Source organism: Gobius niger (genome assembly GCF_951799975.1).
Source record: "Gobius niger genome assembly, chromosome: 15".
NCBI lineage: Eukaryota > Metazoa > Chordata > Actinopteri > Gobiiformes > Gobiidae > Gobius > Gobius niger.
Window position 1 is genome coordinate 14549453 of NC_136866.1, and position 16912 is coordinate 14566364.

General features: G+C 43.7%; 1 protein-coding gene across 1 annotated transcript; it reads right to left on the reverse strand.

The window, feature by feature from the left end:
• Positions 1-291: 291 nt before the first annotated feature.
• LOC306974902 (vesicular inhibitory amino acid transporter-like) lies at positions 292-15303 on the reverse strand. Its single transcript, XM_079572309.1, has 8 exons — positions 15156-15303; positions 14037-14400; positions 8410-8546; positions 6044-6158; positions 5768-5970; positions 5463-5700; positions 5062-5224; positions 292-727 (listed from the first exon to the last, which is right to left on the reverse strand). Exons 1-8 carry the CDS (start codon positions 15260-15262, stop codon positions 417-419), a joined length of 1638 nt encoding a protein of 545 aa, XP_079428435.1. The 5' UTR covers positions 15263-15303; the 3' UTR covers positions 292-416.
• Positions 15304-16912: the final 1609 nt, after the last annotated feature.

Genomic DNA, 16912 nt, shown 5'->3' on the forward strand with positions numbered 1-16912 from the left:
TGGGGCAGCGGCACTGACAAAACACAACAGTAAACGGATGATTTATTTCACGCTGAAATGTATTTATTGCGCGTCTCATCCAGGTGTCCAGCCCAAGGAAACAAAGCACTGTGTTTGTCAGGAGGCAAAGCACCAAAGAGTCCACTCCACTCACACACTTCTTTCTGCAAAACATTCTAGTCATAAAATAGTTACAAAAAATGGCTGATTACCTCCAATTTAAAAAGCCACCCTCACAACCTTACAAACCACAACATCTCTAGTGCGCTATAGTAACCACAGACTGCAGCATGAGTCCACAGAAATCAATAAGTAGCCTATCGCTGTATGTAACTGCACACTGATAAAGCATTATAAAACTCATACAGGTTACAAATGGCCGTGTAAAAGTGTCCACTCAGCAGGCTCCTTTCACCTCAGAGCCCCTGCAGCAGCCTCTTCACCGAGCAGAACACCCCAGAGGCGCTGCACAGCACCCCCAGCCCCAGGATGCACCCGTCGGTCAGCCTGTCCCGCGCCGGGAGCCTGTCCCACTGCAGACGGAGGTGGAAAACACAGGGGAGGACCAGGGTCATGGCGGCCCCGGTCACGCTGCCCGTGAGCCCCATGAGGAGGGAGAATCTGGGCAGGAGCAGAGCCAGGAGGAGGCAGCTGAGGAGGAGCGTGGCCCGGAGCAGCAGCGCAGGGCGGGGTAAGGTACAGCCGGGTTTGGGGATGGAGGCCACATCTAGGAGAGGAGGATGGAAGAGGTAGCGTGAGTGCCAGTACTTCCTGTCCCTGTTCATTTATTATTCCAATAATCTCAAACCCGTTCGAATAACCATCTTTCCTGTAAATAGTTTTACCGAGGAGACGTCTGTGTTCATAAAGGTCGCCAAGTCTGTCTTGAAGCTAAAGGCTCATGTTATTACATTTTGAAAAGTTATTTTTATTTGAGTATATGTTGCCTGTTAGACTTTATCTTCAAGACAAACTTGCTGACCTTTATAAACCCAGACGTCTCCTCAGCTCTCTACCAGTTAATTTTCAGATAATCTCTCTATATCTCTCTGGTGCTCACAACTTTAGGTTAGCGGAACTAGAGTAGCCACATCCTGAAATGAGACAATTTGTTATTGTAGTATTATAGGGCTTGGACGATACCTTTTTTGGCATAATGCAATACATACGTATAACAGAGGCTAAAAGGATTTCATTGTATTGTGATACATTAAAGGAACAGGCCATCGTTATTTCATACTGAGATATGTTCTTACCTGAGCTTAGACGAGTTGATGCGTACCTGTGAAGTTGGAAGCGACCACGCTCTTCCCCAGGGATGCACAAAGACCAGACAGGTACGTATCAACTCGTCTAAGCTCAGGTAAGAACATATCACAGCATGGAAAAACGGTGGCCTGTTCCTTTAAGTATTGCTCTCAGTTGCTGCCGTTTTCCTCAAACTCCTGCACAACTGAGGCTAACACAAACATGATGGGTACGGTGGCACAGCGGTTAGTGCCCCTGCTTCACAGCTAGAAGGTTCCAGGTTCGATTCCCATCTGGAGCATGTTCTCCCCGTGCCTGCGTACGTCCCCTGCTACTTAAAACATGTACAAAAGGCCAGGTTGAGTGAGTTATGGAAACATATACTCATCATACAGTTGTTGATAATGATACTTACCATAGAATAGCGAGACTTATTCATAATAGGTATTACACGTGCTGATTTTCCAAAAGTTATAAACCAAACGTTAATCTGACATTTTTGGCCCATATAGATTGTGAGAGCATTATCCTACATAAAGTGTGAATGAAATGAAACAAACAAAACAACACCGAGCCAACATCTTTTTGTGCCAAATAAACTGAAGAAGTTGAAATCCGATCACTCCTGGGTTTACAGTACAACAATCTTTAGTTACTACTCCTTCTGTGCAGTTTTATTATTTTGTCATTGAGAAGTCTTATCGTCACCTCAGGCAACTGCCGCCTCGACCACAGGCTCCATGAATAAGAGTGTGATTACTGTGATTAATTGCTCCACTATGAGGCAATTTATATTTAATTTTTGCAGCTCGACACCATTTTAATGACACAATAGCAGACAGGGCTGAGATATACTTCTGATGAAACAGTGGCAATAAAAGAATAACAAATTGTCTTTGAAATACAGCCTCGAATGTTCAAGGTTACAACGTGCTTTGGTGATGTTCATCGGAAAAGTGACGCATTGATGGTCTTTTCACTTCTTTTCTGATAAACGGTAATCATGATTTGTATATGTATATATATTTTTTAAAGAAGGTAAAAGGAATGATCTAAACTTGATCAACTGTATAATTCCAAGATGTGATGGAGTTTTACCCCAGGGCCAATTGTCTCAATGGGACATCCCTGGAACACCTCAATGATGCTTTCCAAACATACCAGTCACCTCGTGGGCCTTGTCTCGATGTGGAGGAGCGGCGGCTCTACTCCGAGCTTGTATTGATGGCTAAATTAAGTAGCCTTTCAACTCAGCCCATACTTCACTACAACAGTGTGATATGACGACCACATGACAGCCAACGCTTCTGTAAGTTGCATTATAGTATTTATTCCGAGTTACTACCATTAAATACAAATCTGTTTTCTATGTTTTTCTTTTCATTGACCAAAAATACTGTGCTGGTGACACAATCTGGGTCACTAGAAACAGGATGACGAGTGTTGTTGACAGATACATTAGAGAAGGGCTCAGGCTCACTATGTGTTGACAGTGGATACATTAGTGATTTTTTATCTGATGAAAGGAGTGACCTGAGCAATATGACACACTGTTGAGAGTGTCACATTGTGTCCACATGACACATTAGTGTTATTACAAGAGCGATACAGGCAGGCCGCTTTCACCTACAGTATATGTCATCAATTACATTATAATCTTCACAGCTGTCTCAAAGTAGTTGTATTCATGCCAGTATTGCAGCATTAATCTTTGATACAAACACATGGGGGAAGGAATCTTTGCTTCAGGCCATTCAGATAAAACTCTTGTACTTTTACAATCACTTTCAACACCATGGCCTTATTTGAAATAAGGTGTCTAGTAATAAATGTAGTTATACAAAACGCCAGCAGAGGGTGCAATCCTTCCTCTGGTGAAAAGGCTAAAATTAGTGTAAGAAAAATATGTCAAACTGCAACTCTACGTAGGGAAGAGAGTTTGTTTGGTGTCTAGATTTTCAAGCTCAGAGAAGTTTCAGAGTATTATTTATCTGTTTTGCGTATACGAAAGTTTTGAGTGCTGAAGAGGGAGACAAACTAAATGTGCATAGGTACAAGCGTGCATCAAAAAGAACACCTCTCCAGCTCTGTTTTTGATGAGGATTTAACATTAAAAAATAGTAAGAAGTTCAAAACGTAGATTTTTCATCATAAAGGCTATTATGTATATGTCAAATAGTCAATATTAGTCAGGTTTATGCTGGTCCTGTATTAGTAATATGGTGTCTCTCTCTCACATCGGGACAAAAGCTATTCCAGTGCTCAACTTTCCTGATAGATATTCTAAAGAAAAATGTGTAATTGTTGAACTTGTATGCAGTCACACAGAATCTGCATATTCACAATAGCCTTCCAATCCCATCCGCTGAGCTGCAGGTCTGCAGAGCGTTGTGCTGTTTTTAGACCCGGGGTGGTCAATAAACATTAGCAGTATTTACCAAAGGTGTTGAACTTGGGTTACTCATCCCTCGGTTTTACATAAATAACGATGCAGGCAGGTTCAGGTTGTTTGTGTGTTTCTCACTTCAGGGCACTGTCAAAGGAGCGAGATGTCAAGAGTTCATTCCTCCTGTTTGTGTTTGTGATCGGAGAGTACCCTGGGATTTTGTATAAACGCATTTAAGCCAGAGGCCACACTTCTCAAGGTTTCTCCTACTCCCCTGAGAGTATAAATGATTCTCCCTGAGGCACTGTGCAATCTACATATTAGTCAGTTTAACCTGTGATACAAACAAGTTTGACAATCAGGGGTATGGATGAATAGGTAAAGGTCTTGGTTCTATGTTTTAATTTGCAATACAGTCATTGTATTAGTGGGAGTATTAGTGTTTCAATCTTCTTGTACTTGTGCGGTGAAGTTTTTCTGTTGCAGTTGATTCATGGAGACTGTTGCAGTTGATTCCACTGGAATCACGCTCCATCAGGAAATGTATTCTCCATTTGACACAAAGGGAGCACCTAGATACCTATCTAAGACTGACCACTCCACTCATAAAGGCCCCACAACTGCATGGGAGTCTTACCAAGGGCCAAGGTATGTGTACAGTAGTACACCGTAATGATAACTTTTTAAGTCTGATCAAGAATACTAAAATCTAAAATTGCCTTGATAAATACTAGACAGATAAAACGATTCTTCTTATGCTGTTTTACTAATTATAGAGTGTTTTTTTGTTGTGACCAATATCTTGGTCACGCCATTGTGTAGGGGTGTCCAGAGAGAATAAAGTAGTGTACTCAACATTGCACTCTAAAGTAGTGTTCAGCGATGGTCACTAAACGGGTCAATATAGACCACAATGCATTGCGAGAGTCGGACAGCGACAGGACTTTGATCAAAACACAACACGAATTAATGAAAACAGTTTTATTCACATGTTGCATATTTTTCATGAATAAACTGTTTGCATATAAAGTGAAAAGTTGATGAAGTTGCTGATCATTTACAGCTTGAGCTGTTAGATGATCGATAGTGTCCTCTCTCAGGAACAAAGGCAATAATCCAGGCCTTATTCTTCATTCATGTAAAATCCATGTGAAAAAAACATTTGACTAATAGTTATCCATAAATATTCCCCTGTCTCTTGAATTTGGTCAGTCTTTATCACAGAAATACATTATTCCCAGAGTTTAGCAAAAGTAGTGTAAAGTGCACTATGTAGTGTACTATATAGTGTGGGCCTATACAGTGAATGACGGGTTAGGGACTAGGCTGGACTTTCGGACACAGCCTTACTTATTCATCCTATGTAAATAGATTAATGAAGGAGTTTTGAAATTGTGAATATGGACAAAACTGACTCGCAGTCATACCTTTGAGTATCCATGCCTGTAGTATTTCGGCGGCCGAGTAGAAAGGCAGGGGAAAGGAGAGCAAAGCCTTGGCCAGCAGACACGTGTTGACCAGTGGGCGGAGCAGAGGGGTCAGGCTGTCTGTGATGACCTCGCTGGTGTCCCGACCCCACGTCAGAACGCACTGAGGGGAGACGAAACAGCGGAGACGCTCTGTCAGTCATTCTCCTCCTGACTGCTCACTCGATGGAGCTGTTGACCCCGGGCCAAAGCTCCACCCACACTCCTGACCTCCAACAGTACGGTTAATGAGAGCCCAAGAGAAGGTCAATGCGCTAGAAATAACTTTTTAAGGGTGTGAGGAAGTAAAAGAAAGTCGAGCTGATGGATCGATTTGGCAGTGAGCACATATGAACGCTTACCAGAAGAGCGAAGAGAGTTTTCATGACACAGGCCGCTCCGTGTGTCCAGCCCAGCATGGTGTTGAACTGGCACCTGTCCTGCATAGTGCCCTCTAATGATGGGAGGAAGATCTGCGACGTGTAGGAGAAGATGATGATGCCCACAGACACCAGGAACTCCTCCGGGTCCGCGGACATAGACAGAGAGGACCACGCCCAAGAGCGTGCTCGGCTCAGACAGTACAGCATCACCAGCAGGCTGACGGGACAACCATACTGCACAATAAGTCATCTGACATAAAGACATAAGGTTATCTCACAGTCACCTGATGAGTATATGAGCCAGGGAGCAGAGAAAGCTGAGAGTCGACACCGAGCGGAGGTCAGTGAGCAGGAGGCAGGGCATCAGGAACATCAGGGCCAGCAGAGAGCAGCCTAGCCTGGGTACGGCCAACCCGGACAGGCTGTCGAAAAGCAGGGACGTGGAGACGACCAGGTACAGCGTGCACGTCATCGACAGTTCAATCAGCTGCAAGCACAGACATGAAATCAAATGAATGTGGCCATGGCTTCTTCCAGAGTAAGAAAGTGTATTGTTTAACCTGGGCCACGTTGACCATGGCTCCTCCCAACGCGGGGCAGCGGGGGCACAGGCCTCTGCAGCACGCCTCTGCAATGTCCTGGTAACTGTGGCGCACCCTCACTCTGGGCCCTCCACTGGAAATATAGAAAAGTCAGTCCCCCAATGTACTGTGAAGTATCGATACTATCTGTCGATATCAGGGGTCATTATCTAAAGAGTCATTTTGCTCACTCTTCTGCCAAAGAAAAACAGTTTGGAACCGAGAAATATAACACAGCTTACAAAATGTTAAAAGTTTTAGTCTTTTGTTAAATGATACCTTTACCTACACAACAAACAGGAGTACTAGAGCAGGTGAAGACAGTGACTGGGGCTCCTCCTGCTGGCAGCAGTGGGAACAACATATTTAAAATGTAACTGGAAGGCTCCATACCTGAATATTTTTCTAGTGGTGGAATGAGATCTGTTTTGTCCTCCTTTAGTATGTTGTGAACTCAACATTTGGGGGAAAACCCTGTTTACCTAAAAGCATTTGTATAAATTTCATGAACTCTCAAGTAAAATTTTCAGCATTTCTGCACTGTGCAGATTAACTCGTCCCTGCGAAGAAGTGGGATGCTACATATGTTAAATGCATGCTAGTATCTATTATCTATTATAGAAAACGCTATTTCAATGGCCGCTGCCTGGGCGCCGCCATGTTTATTTCCCATACCGACTTTGAAGCTAAGCAGGGAAGTGCCTGGTTAGGACTGGGATGGGAGACCGTTTGGGAACACCAGGAAGCCTGGCGACAGTACTGAGTGTGTGCGTGGTTGGTGCTGCCGTGCGCGTGCGCGCATCAAAACAGGGCGGTGTGTGCGTATGTGTGTGTGTGCGCGCGCGCGTGTGCGTGTGTGTGTGCGTGCGCGCGTGTATGTGTGCGCGCGCATCCAACCAGGGCGATGTGTGTCATTGTCACTCACCGCAAACCTGCAGACGCTCCGCACAGGTACAGTTACATCCTCCAAAACACATCTGCGTGTCTTTGTTTAAGTCTCTCCTGCAGTGACCGAGGCTGTGGTTCATTTTACATCCAGGGCTGCGTAATGTTAGAGACGCAGACAAATGCGTCACATCCAATCCTGCCCATATACGTCTCCAAAGCTTTGTCTCCGAAAAACCAGTACACGCTAAACATTGCCCAAAACCTGCTCAAACACGAGCCTCTAATCAAACGCGCTGCTCCGACTGATTTCTCCTCCGTGTGCGTAAAAGCGAAATTGAAACTACTACTTAACGAGCGCATGGCCTGCACTGCGTAGTTTTTTTTCTTTTTTTTTTTACTTTGCTGCTGTACCATTTGTTTTCTATTTTGCTTTCACGTATTGTGAGCCCAGAGGTACATTTTATTCTAAAGCAGCTTTGAACGCATTGCCAATTTTTTTGTAAGGTTATAAATACTGTCTAACAACGATCATTAGGCTATTTCAGTTCAAAACCTACTCATTATTTTTTTGATTGTAAACTACCGTGATGCACCAAACCACGGGTCCTGCACCGTGACCCAAACCGTTAGAGCTGAACCCCTAATATTTATCCATAATTATTCCACTGTCTCTTGAATTCTATTCCCTGAGTTTAGCGAAAATATTGTCGATGTAGTTTATAAGAAAGGAGCGCGGGTGCATCAAACACTCCAATTGCAGTTTGTTTGACATTATTTTTAGCATTCATTATTTCACACATTTGTAGTGGCCACAGTTTTTGGAATGGGTTGGGAACCACTGGTCTACAGCTGAACTGTGTGACGGGTTGGACATTTCTTTGTAATCACTCATAATCTCAGAATATCAAATGTGGAGACTAGCGAGGCCCGGCCAAAGGCCGGGTCTCAGCTAGTATTTTATATAAGAGGCTCGGTCTGGCCCATCAGTGCCACATTTTTTTAAACATAAAAATCTTTGAAAAGACGGCGCGCTGATCCAGGAGCTACGGTTTACTCTGAGTTCAGCTGAGAGGGTCAATCTCACTTTGCAAGAGCAGCTGCAGAACGGGCGGCGAGAAAAAGCCTTAAAGGTAGATCTCTATGAGGAACGCCTGCGCTCACAACATCTCCAGGAAGCGCTGGACGTCAACAACCACACCCTGACCTCTTTTAAACAGTGATGGATTTATTTCCATAATAAAATCCTGGTAAAACTCTTAACTTCTTAATTAAATGTTCCATTGTTTAAAAAACCCAAATACTTGATCAAGAGCTGATTGAAGATCACTGCTGTAAAAGTAAAATTTCACCCTCTGAATACTTTGTCCATCATATTTATACACAGTGTAAAATGTACATTAGGTCTTGGTAGGGTTATTTCAAGTGCAACCATTATAACAACACATTTAAATACTGACCAGTGTCCGTCCTCATACAAGCAGGAGACCAGGACTCTCCCGGTGTAGTTGCAGACCCAGGCCGACACCACCAGCAGCAGCAGCCCCACATACCCAGAATGCACCAGGGCGAAGGGCAGGTCCAGCACGAATATGCCCTGAACCCAACAAGGAAACCGCTCATCAAGACCCATTTCTATGGCTGTTTGACATTTCCCATTACGTACAGATGCGGCCGTAATAGCTGCGCGAGCGAGGCATTCAGAGCGCACCGAATGACTGGAAATGGAATAAAATGGCAGCCGAATTGCGTTCCCTGAATGATTGTTGTGACTAGTTTGAGGAGTAATAACTGGAAGTGAAGAGTGAAACACAAAGGAAGTGATTGTGGAAAAAGGGTGGTATTTTGAGGCCCGAAATGTGGAACGGAAGAGCGGCAAATACAGCTCTTACAATGCGTGCTTTCTTCCCCCTCCGTCTTACAGCTTTTTCCTGCCTCTGTGTAGGTTGTTTTCATGTATATGTTTAACTGGCAGATGGATTTAATAACGTCCTCGAGAGCGGCGATCACAGCTGACGAATAACCGCTTTGATTTGGCCCTAGCGTGTTGGAACGGCCCGGGCAGGGGAGATGCATCACAGGGAACTGCAACTTTGCTAAGACACAAACACGGTACTTTCAAGTCCGTATCCACTAACTGCAGTCTGTTAGGCATATGCTGGTGGGGGTTTTGATGTAGAAAAGGATGAAAGACTATCCCCCCCTCAATCGGACACCCTCGTATCCCATACACGCTGCTGCTTTCCCTGTGTGCTCCTGCCAGCTAATTCCACGTTGGCCACGGCGCAACCTGAAGTGGCTCCCAGTGACAGAACGAAGGGAGAGAAAAAAAAAATACTGGCTGGGAGGAATGATAAGTGAACCAAGGCTGTGTAGAAAATAAGAGATGTTGATCTGATGGAGTTATGAAGGGGCAGGGGTCATGGAAATACAAAGGAGACGCAGCGTTCAGTCCGAGACGTTTATGTCGCCTACAAGCAAGTTAGCTACATCAACAAAATTTACGTTGCGTCTAAGCCTGGGAAAATATATATATAATTACGGAATGTGCACACCACTGGAGTTTTTATTTTTGGTAAGAAAGTTGTCTGCATGCTATGGTTACATTTTCTGATTTATGTGGGCAAACGCGCAATCAACAACCACAAAATAACTCTATTGTTCACTCTTTTGAGACGTTTTCTGGTGGAATGTAACTTATTTATTACATACAAATAAAGTCAAGTCTAAATCGGGTCCACGTGGATGTTTTTTCACTGCAGATTGTTCAGTAGAAGCGAAAAACTGGCAGTTGTAGCTAGCATTAGCAAGTAGCTTGAGGCTAACATAAAGCATCACGTTAGCATCCATCCATCCATCCATCCATCCATTTTCTTCCGCTTTATCTGGGGCTGGGTCACAGAGGCAGCAGTCTCAGCAGAGATGCCCAGACTTCCCGATCCACACACACCTCCTCCAGCTGTTCTGGGGGGACCCCGAGGGGACACCAGGCCAACTCAGAGACGTAGTCCCATCAGCATGTCCTGGGTCTTCCACGAGTCCTTGTCCCAATAGGACATGCCTGGAGCTCCTCCCGAGTGAGGCAACCAGGAGGCATCCGAAACAGATGCCCTAGCCACCTCAGCTGGCTCCTTTTGACGTGAAGGAGCAGCGACTCTACTCCGAGCTCCTCCCGGGTAACTGAGCTCCTCACCCGATCTCGAAGGGTGCGCCCAGCCACCCTGCGCAGGAAACTCTGCTTGTATGCCCGATCTTGTCCTTTCGGTCATTACCCAGATATCATGACCATAGGTGAGGGTGGGAACGTATATCGGTCGGTAAATCAAGAGCTTTGCTCCCTCTTCACCACAACAGTCTGATACAGTGACCGCATCACTGCTGACGCTGCACCGATCCATCTATTGATCTCACGCTCCTTCCTTCTCTCACTAGTGAGCACGACACGTTAGCATTCTCTGTTATTTATGTAATTATTGGCTGTTGAACCACTTTGCTCCTCTTCATGTCTTTGTATCTTTATTGGGTAGAAACCTATTTTCATAATTCAGCATTTGTTAAGGTAGTATTGGAGTAGGTAAAGAAAGTTTAAATTTTTCCTCTTCTTTTTTCCAGAAATCCCATCTGTATAGAACGTAAAGGAAATGATTGATATATTCACATATTATTGTTCCTGGATCCAGTTTGGACAAAAATGTCAGACAGAACCTCATAATTCTAAGGGGGCGATATGTTGTTTGCCACCACCAAGAAGTGATGGAGTGAATGGAAACAAACCCTTACCTTGTGCAGCTCTTTGGCAGACTTGTGCCATGTAAAAAATGCTAAACAAATATCCTTTCCCTGTTGCCAACCCAGTGGCACAGATTCAGGTCTTACAAGAATGCTCCACAGTGCAGCCAACCAAGCAACTAGCCAGTCATGGTTTTTGTTATTTGTCTTTCGTGTTGCATCGAAATTGCAAAACCATTAGACAGAAACACAGAGGCAGCTTGGCACTGACTTCATATTATAATATTTTCACACAATTGCTCTCTTAAGTATATTGACTTCTACGTATATAAATGATCTATATTTGACAAAAGACAAACACTCATTAAATTCAACATTTAATTCTCTCTGAACTTCATCATTTCCATGTTATGAGTTTGGAGCTCTGGAGTTGTTTTTGATATTTCTGGCAGCAACTCGCAATCTAATAAAAACTTGATTTGGTTGGCACACACGCGGTGATATTGGCATCAATAAACCAACGGAAAAATACACTGTTTTTAGCTTTGATGCGCCATTCTTCTCAACATTAACAACGGCTCGTCCTGAGAGGGAGAAGAGTCTCGATAACCTGCACTAAAGTTACATCTTGGGAGAGTTAGAAAATTCATCTGGGTCGTCTTCCCTATCCACACTTCCCCCAGCTCCTCTGAGGCTACAAACACGGGATTTATTTCTATTTATCTTTTTCATCATCCTTTGTGCTGTTATTTTTCAACCGTTTTGCCACCATAGTGAAGAACAGTTGATCGAGAGTGAAACAACGTCTTGTGGGAGAACATAGACTCAACCTTATGGATTTCTTTCTTCTTTTTGTCGCATAATTAACATCAAGCAGTGCATTTATATTTGTGTCGCAATTTTGCTCCTTGCATATTGTCATTCCGAACATTTCCTGTCCTCTTTGCTTTGCGGTGGCTTGCTTCTATGTAGATTAAAAAAAAAAAAAAAGGGACCACATTTGGACGCTAAACAAAGGCCGTGCGGCTCTCTGAAGACGCGCGGCTCCGCTAAGGCATTTGCATAAGAAACACTTGCCCACTTTCCAAACCCCAATCTCATTGTCAAACGCATTTATGTACAGACAGTGGCGCTAAAATCAATTACTTCTAATGATTAAATTGTGTGTTTACATCTCTCCCACAGAAACGTTTTATGCAAATTCGCCTCGTTCCCAGCGGACAGTGTTTAGCATGCGCGCCTCTTTCATTATGTTTGTTGTGTACGCCGCTGCGTTCGCTTTTCCCCTGACGGAGCGCCAAAGAAGACGTTTTCTGGAGTATGTATGCCACTTATGCTTTAATAGGGCCGCGTCACCTCAAGCACGCACTCTGACCGAGAGTGCTCTCGTCATAAATGATTTGTCTTTAAATAAAGTTATTGTGAGAATCTTGAGACAATGAAAGAAAGTGTTAAATTTATAGTGTCGATCCTTACATTTTCTCAAGCGGATGATCCAATCGGGAAAGCGGAATGAGCCTCACACGTGCTCGCCAGGTCCGAGGGCCAAAACCAGCTCCTATAACTTCCCCCTCCACTATTTGTTCATTTTAAAAAGCCTGATAATGTCCACTCCAGAACAGCAGGTGGCGCTGTGCTGATGTGCTGACAAATGCCAATGACTCACAGCGAGAAAGAAGTTTTGTCCCCGTCGTGTTGCCGTACAGAGGGGGAATTCGGGCACAACTGGTTGATGTTGCAAAATAGTTTTTGCTAAAACTGATTTGTTTTTTCTTTCTGCTTTGAAGTTAGTTAATTAGTAATAATTAGATGGAGCGACTTTTACTCACATTGGAGTAATATTTGTCCAGTAGTGTCTTTACTTTTTGCTAGGGATGCACCGATTCCAACATCGGGTATCAGGCCGATACCACATGCTTGTACTCATACTCGTACTCATTAATGAGGTCCCGATCCCAGAAACCGATACTACTTGACGTGGAGCCTGTGCTCCTACAGGACGCACCTCTCCGCTGAGGAGAGAAAATAACAACTGGAGAATTCTTTAGTGGAAATACAATATTCCACATAGAGATGACTTTATTACAGACGACACTCCCTAAATCAGAGTCTGTGCTGGATTTAACCAGAGCTAAATGTTGTTAGTGCTGCAGCGTGGAGTCTGCAGTGTTTACAAGATACAGGCTAACGTTGCTAAACTAGCCGCTAACTTGTGGCTAACAGTTCTGGTGATTCTTACGCCGTTTTATGCCCAAAGGCTTATTCATCTGATAAACTAACCCAGTGAATAAAAAGCCCTCAGAAAATGCAAATTAAATACATACAGCATGTCCATATTGAGCAAAAATCAGCTGCAGCAAAACTGTAGGCTAATGGATAAGTTGCTATAAACACACGAGAAAATCTACACGGAGCTGTAGTAAAGGCGAAAAGAGACCATTCAACTACAGCAATAAGTAACATCTCAATATTATTGTAAAATAATAAAAATAGATAAATGAATAAAGCACAAGCATTGAGGAGCTTTTGGACACCGTTCTGCCTATGATGGACAGTGCAATAAAAATGTAAAATTATATTGAATTAAACAAATAAATAAAATGGTATCTGTTCAATTCTGATATAACTTCTCTTAAAAGTGTCGCCTACTTCACTCAAGGAAATATAAATGAGTAAATTGGTGGCACGGTAGCGCAGCGGTTAGCGCCTCCGCTTCACAGCTAGAAGGTCCCGGGTTTCGATTCCCACCAGGACGGGGCCTTTCTGTGTGGAGTTTGCATGTTCTCCCCGTGTCTGCGTAGGTTTCCTCCGGGTACTCCGGTTTCCCCTACCACTAAAAACATGTGCAATAGGTGAATCATGGAGATGGGTCCCCGGGCGCGGCACAGCTCCTTACGGGTCGCCCAAGCGGCATCGAAGGATGGGTTAAATGCAGAGGACAAATTTCCCTACGGGGACAATAAAGTATACAAACAAACAAACAAACAAAAATTAACAAGTTAAAAAGTCTTTAAACCATACATTCACTTCAAAAAGTCTGTTGAAGAAAATGCCTTGTACTCGTACGAGTACTAAAATCAAAGTACTTGTACTTGTACCGGTTTTAGAAAAAGTGGTATCGGTGCATCCCCGCTTTTTGTCAACTAAAATCAAGTAGTCAACCTCCTGAAGTATTTGCTGAAAATAAAAAAAAACATGAAAGTTCAAAGTAAAGAAGTAAGTAAGTAAGTATCCTTTTAAAATAAACTTTGTGAGGCGCGGGCTCATACCATAACATTCTCGTGCACTTATACAGGTTCTGCATTTCATTGAGGTGATGCTGATAGTCTAATTTGCTGATATCGGTTTCCTGGCTCACCTGGATGGCGTTGGTAACGTTCCACCCTGCCTCCCACGCTGTTATTGTTGGAGACTGGTTCAAAGTCATCTGCACAGCGACCTGCCTCGTGCTGCGCCTCACTTGCTTGGGATACATTTCCACAGAAGTGGCTCCTCTGGCTTCAGCTTGTGCCCGCGCATCGTCTGGCTCAGAAGGAACGGCGCCTCGCGCTCCGTGTGGGGTCCCATCTGAAGTCCCATCTGAAGTCCCGTGTCTTTTGGAGTCGTCGGAGTTGGAGCTGTAGGTGATGCTGGTCGAAGGCGGTCTGCTGTCTTCACCGTAGGCTCGGCTCAGTTCGTCAGACTGGGTGAGGATCAGCGTCTCCTCGGTGTCGGGGATAAACCTATGGAGAGATTACAAAACAGACTGGCTTCAAATGAATGCAAAGATGCAAAGGGGCCAGTCTCCCAAATATTCCTAATTCTTCTCTGTACAGAGCCGCAACCAGAGTCTGTTTACAGTGGAAAATAGCACTAACTAAAGGGTCACGCTAAAATATACATAAACAGGTTGTGTTTATATCAGAACATTCTCAGCCAATAATTCAAAATTGAGTTGATGGGCAGCTAAGAATTGTAACTTTGTCAAATGCAGTTGGTTTATATTTCTGTTATTTCTCAGAAAATCCACATGAAACAAAAACTGTAATAAGCATCAACATTTTCTCTGTCAGCGAGTATGAACTAAGGTCAAATAATTATCCCATAAAGGTGTCCCAAAGTGCTGACAATGTCTATAATAACCTGTGTGAGAGCCTGCAGAGAGAAAGGACTTTCAGCCACACAAATAGTATGTCAGGTTTATGAATCCAGTCAGTTCTAAATAATGATCACCTACAATATTGGTCTTTTGGGGGATTACTTTCCATCTGTTTTTCTTAGGAGAGTTGTATTGGCTCCTCCGATCCAACTGAGATTTTCATGAAAATCTAAAAACGTGAACCAAACCTATAAATTAAATCAGCACTTCTCCAGGACTTTCCCAGGTCTTCTTTGGCGAGTTAGTCCGGAGCCACATATGAAAGCACCAGTTCAGTTCATGATCATTCTAGCTGGACACTTTGGTATAAATGTTGGTATATTTGGTAAAGGGCCTTACCTTGCGGTCCAGTCCAAGTGTAGTCTTGTTGCCGCCCAGCTCCACAGTGCCCGTGGACCAGCACCCCAGGTCTGTCCCGAGCCCCGTGTCCAGCGAGGAGTGCTCATGTTCAGGCGGGACGTCTGCCAGCTCAGCCTCTATACCTCTGGAGCTTCACCTGCGCTCTGATGGACACTCAGTCAGCGCACTTCGGCTGAATTATTATTTTTTCTAAGCGATCCACTTCATTTTGCACTTGACTGACAAGCCAGTGAGCCAAGGCCTTTTAATGAGAGATAAACACTGCAATACTGTGGCGGCCGCTGGAAGAAACGGAAAACTTTCTTTGTTTTCCAAGTCAAATCTTTGCCAGCTTGGTTTGCAGTTGCGACACTGATATAAAAGTTTGCATTTTCATTTGAATCTTTATCTCAAATCTCTACATTTACTTTGATATTGTGAAGCCTTAGCACGTGTGTGTTTGTGTGTGTTTGAGATTTCCTGGGACAGCAGAGTGTGGTGAGAGGAGAGGGGCAGCAGGAGGAGCTAACTCTCTCCCAAACTTCTCCCCCCTGCTCCCGGCAAGTAACTCCTCTCAACTCAACATGTGTTTGTGCAGATCGGGTTTACAGCGCGGCTTTGTGGCAGCGGCAGCTTTAGGCCAGACATGGAAGAATTCAGTTCCTCAGTGCAGTAGAGCAGTTTCACAATGACATTTTCATGATCAACTTTATTGGTCTTTAAAACATTTTTCTCTCTAACACTTCCAATGAAACATGAGTTGCATAAAAGTGCCCAAATGTGCCTACTTTTTTATTATGAAACGTCCTATACCTGACTTTCTGATTAGAAACAAGAGGAAACCACTAAATGAAAACGTTAGTGGTGATTCATTTATAACTTTCCTCACAGAGCACCTCAGTTCTTCTCGGGGACAAGTTGACAGGCACATTTCACATAGTCCAGGGTCACCTTTCATTGTCACTTTTAAGGGAATGCAAATAAAGCCTGTGAGAGCAGAAGATGTATACAAATGCTTTATAATTACATGCAGTGTTTTATCTAGAAATGTCAGGATATACAATATAGGGCCTATAGTCTGACATTTCTTGGAAAAACACTATTATTGGCTAACAAAGGAGCCTGGCCTGTTGGTCTCTTCCGAACTGCTCTTTGTCCGACCCGTCACCGAGGACCTGTTTGCCATGGGAGACCTTACCAGGGGCACGAAGCCCCCCCACCCCGTTAAGGAGGCGGTTCCAGGAGGGGTCAATGCATTTACACATTAGGACAAACAATTTCGTTTTATCTTTTGCACAATTCAGTATCTTGTTCCATATTACTTATTAGGCTTCCTTATAACAATCATTTGAGCACTGTGATCTAAGTCCAAGTTGTCCGGGATACAGTGTGAATACCACCAACCAATCAACATCTGGTTTACAACACAACAGCTGAACATGAAAAATCATATACTTTCTTCAGATACATACAGTACCTATCCTTTCTTTGTATCGATACTTAAAACTGTCTGATTTTGGACATCGTTTGAGGTCTACATGTAATTTATTCCATATTTTAGGAGCACAGAGTTTGGATTTCAAGCGTGGCCGGGAGTCTATGGTACTGAGGTGTGAAGGGAGAGAGTTCCAGAGCTGGGGAGTGGATATATAATTGGTGACAACAATTTTGCTCAGTTACCAACATTATCGATACGTTTAAAAGCTCCATATAATTTAATTAACCCACTCTGGAGATCTTTTATCACCATCTATTCC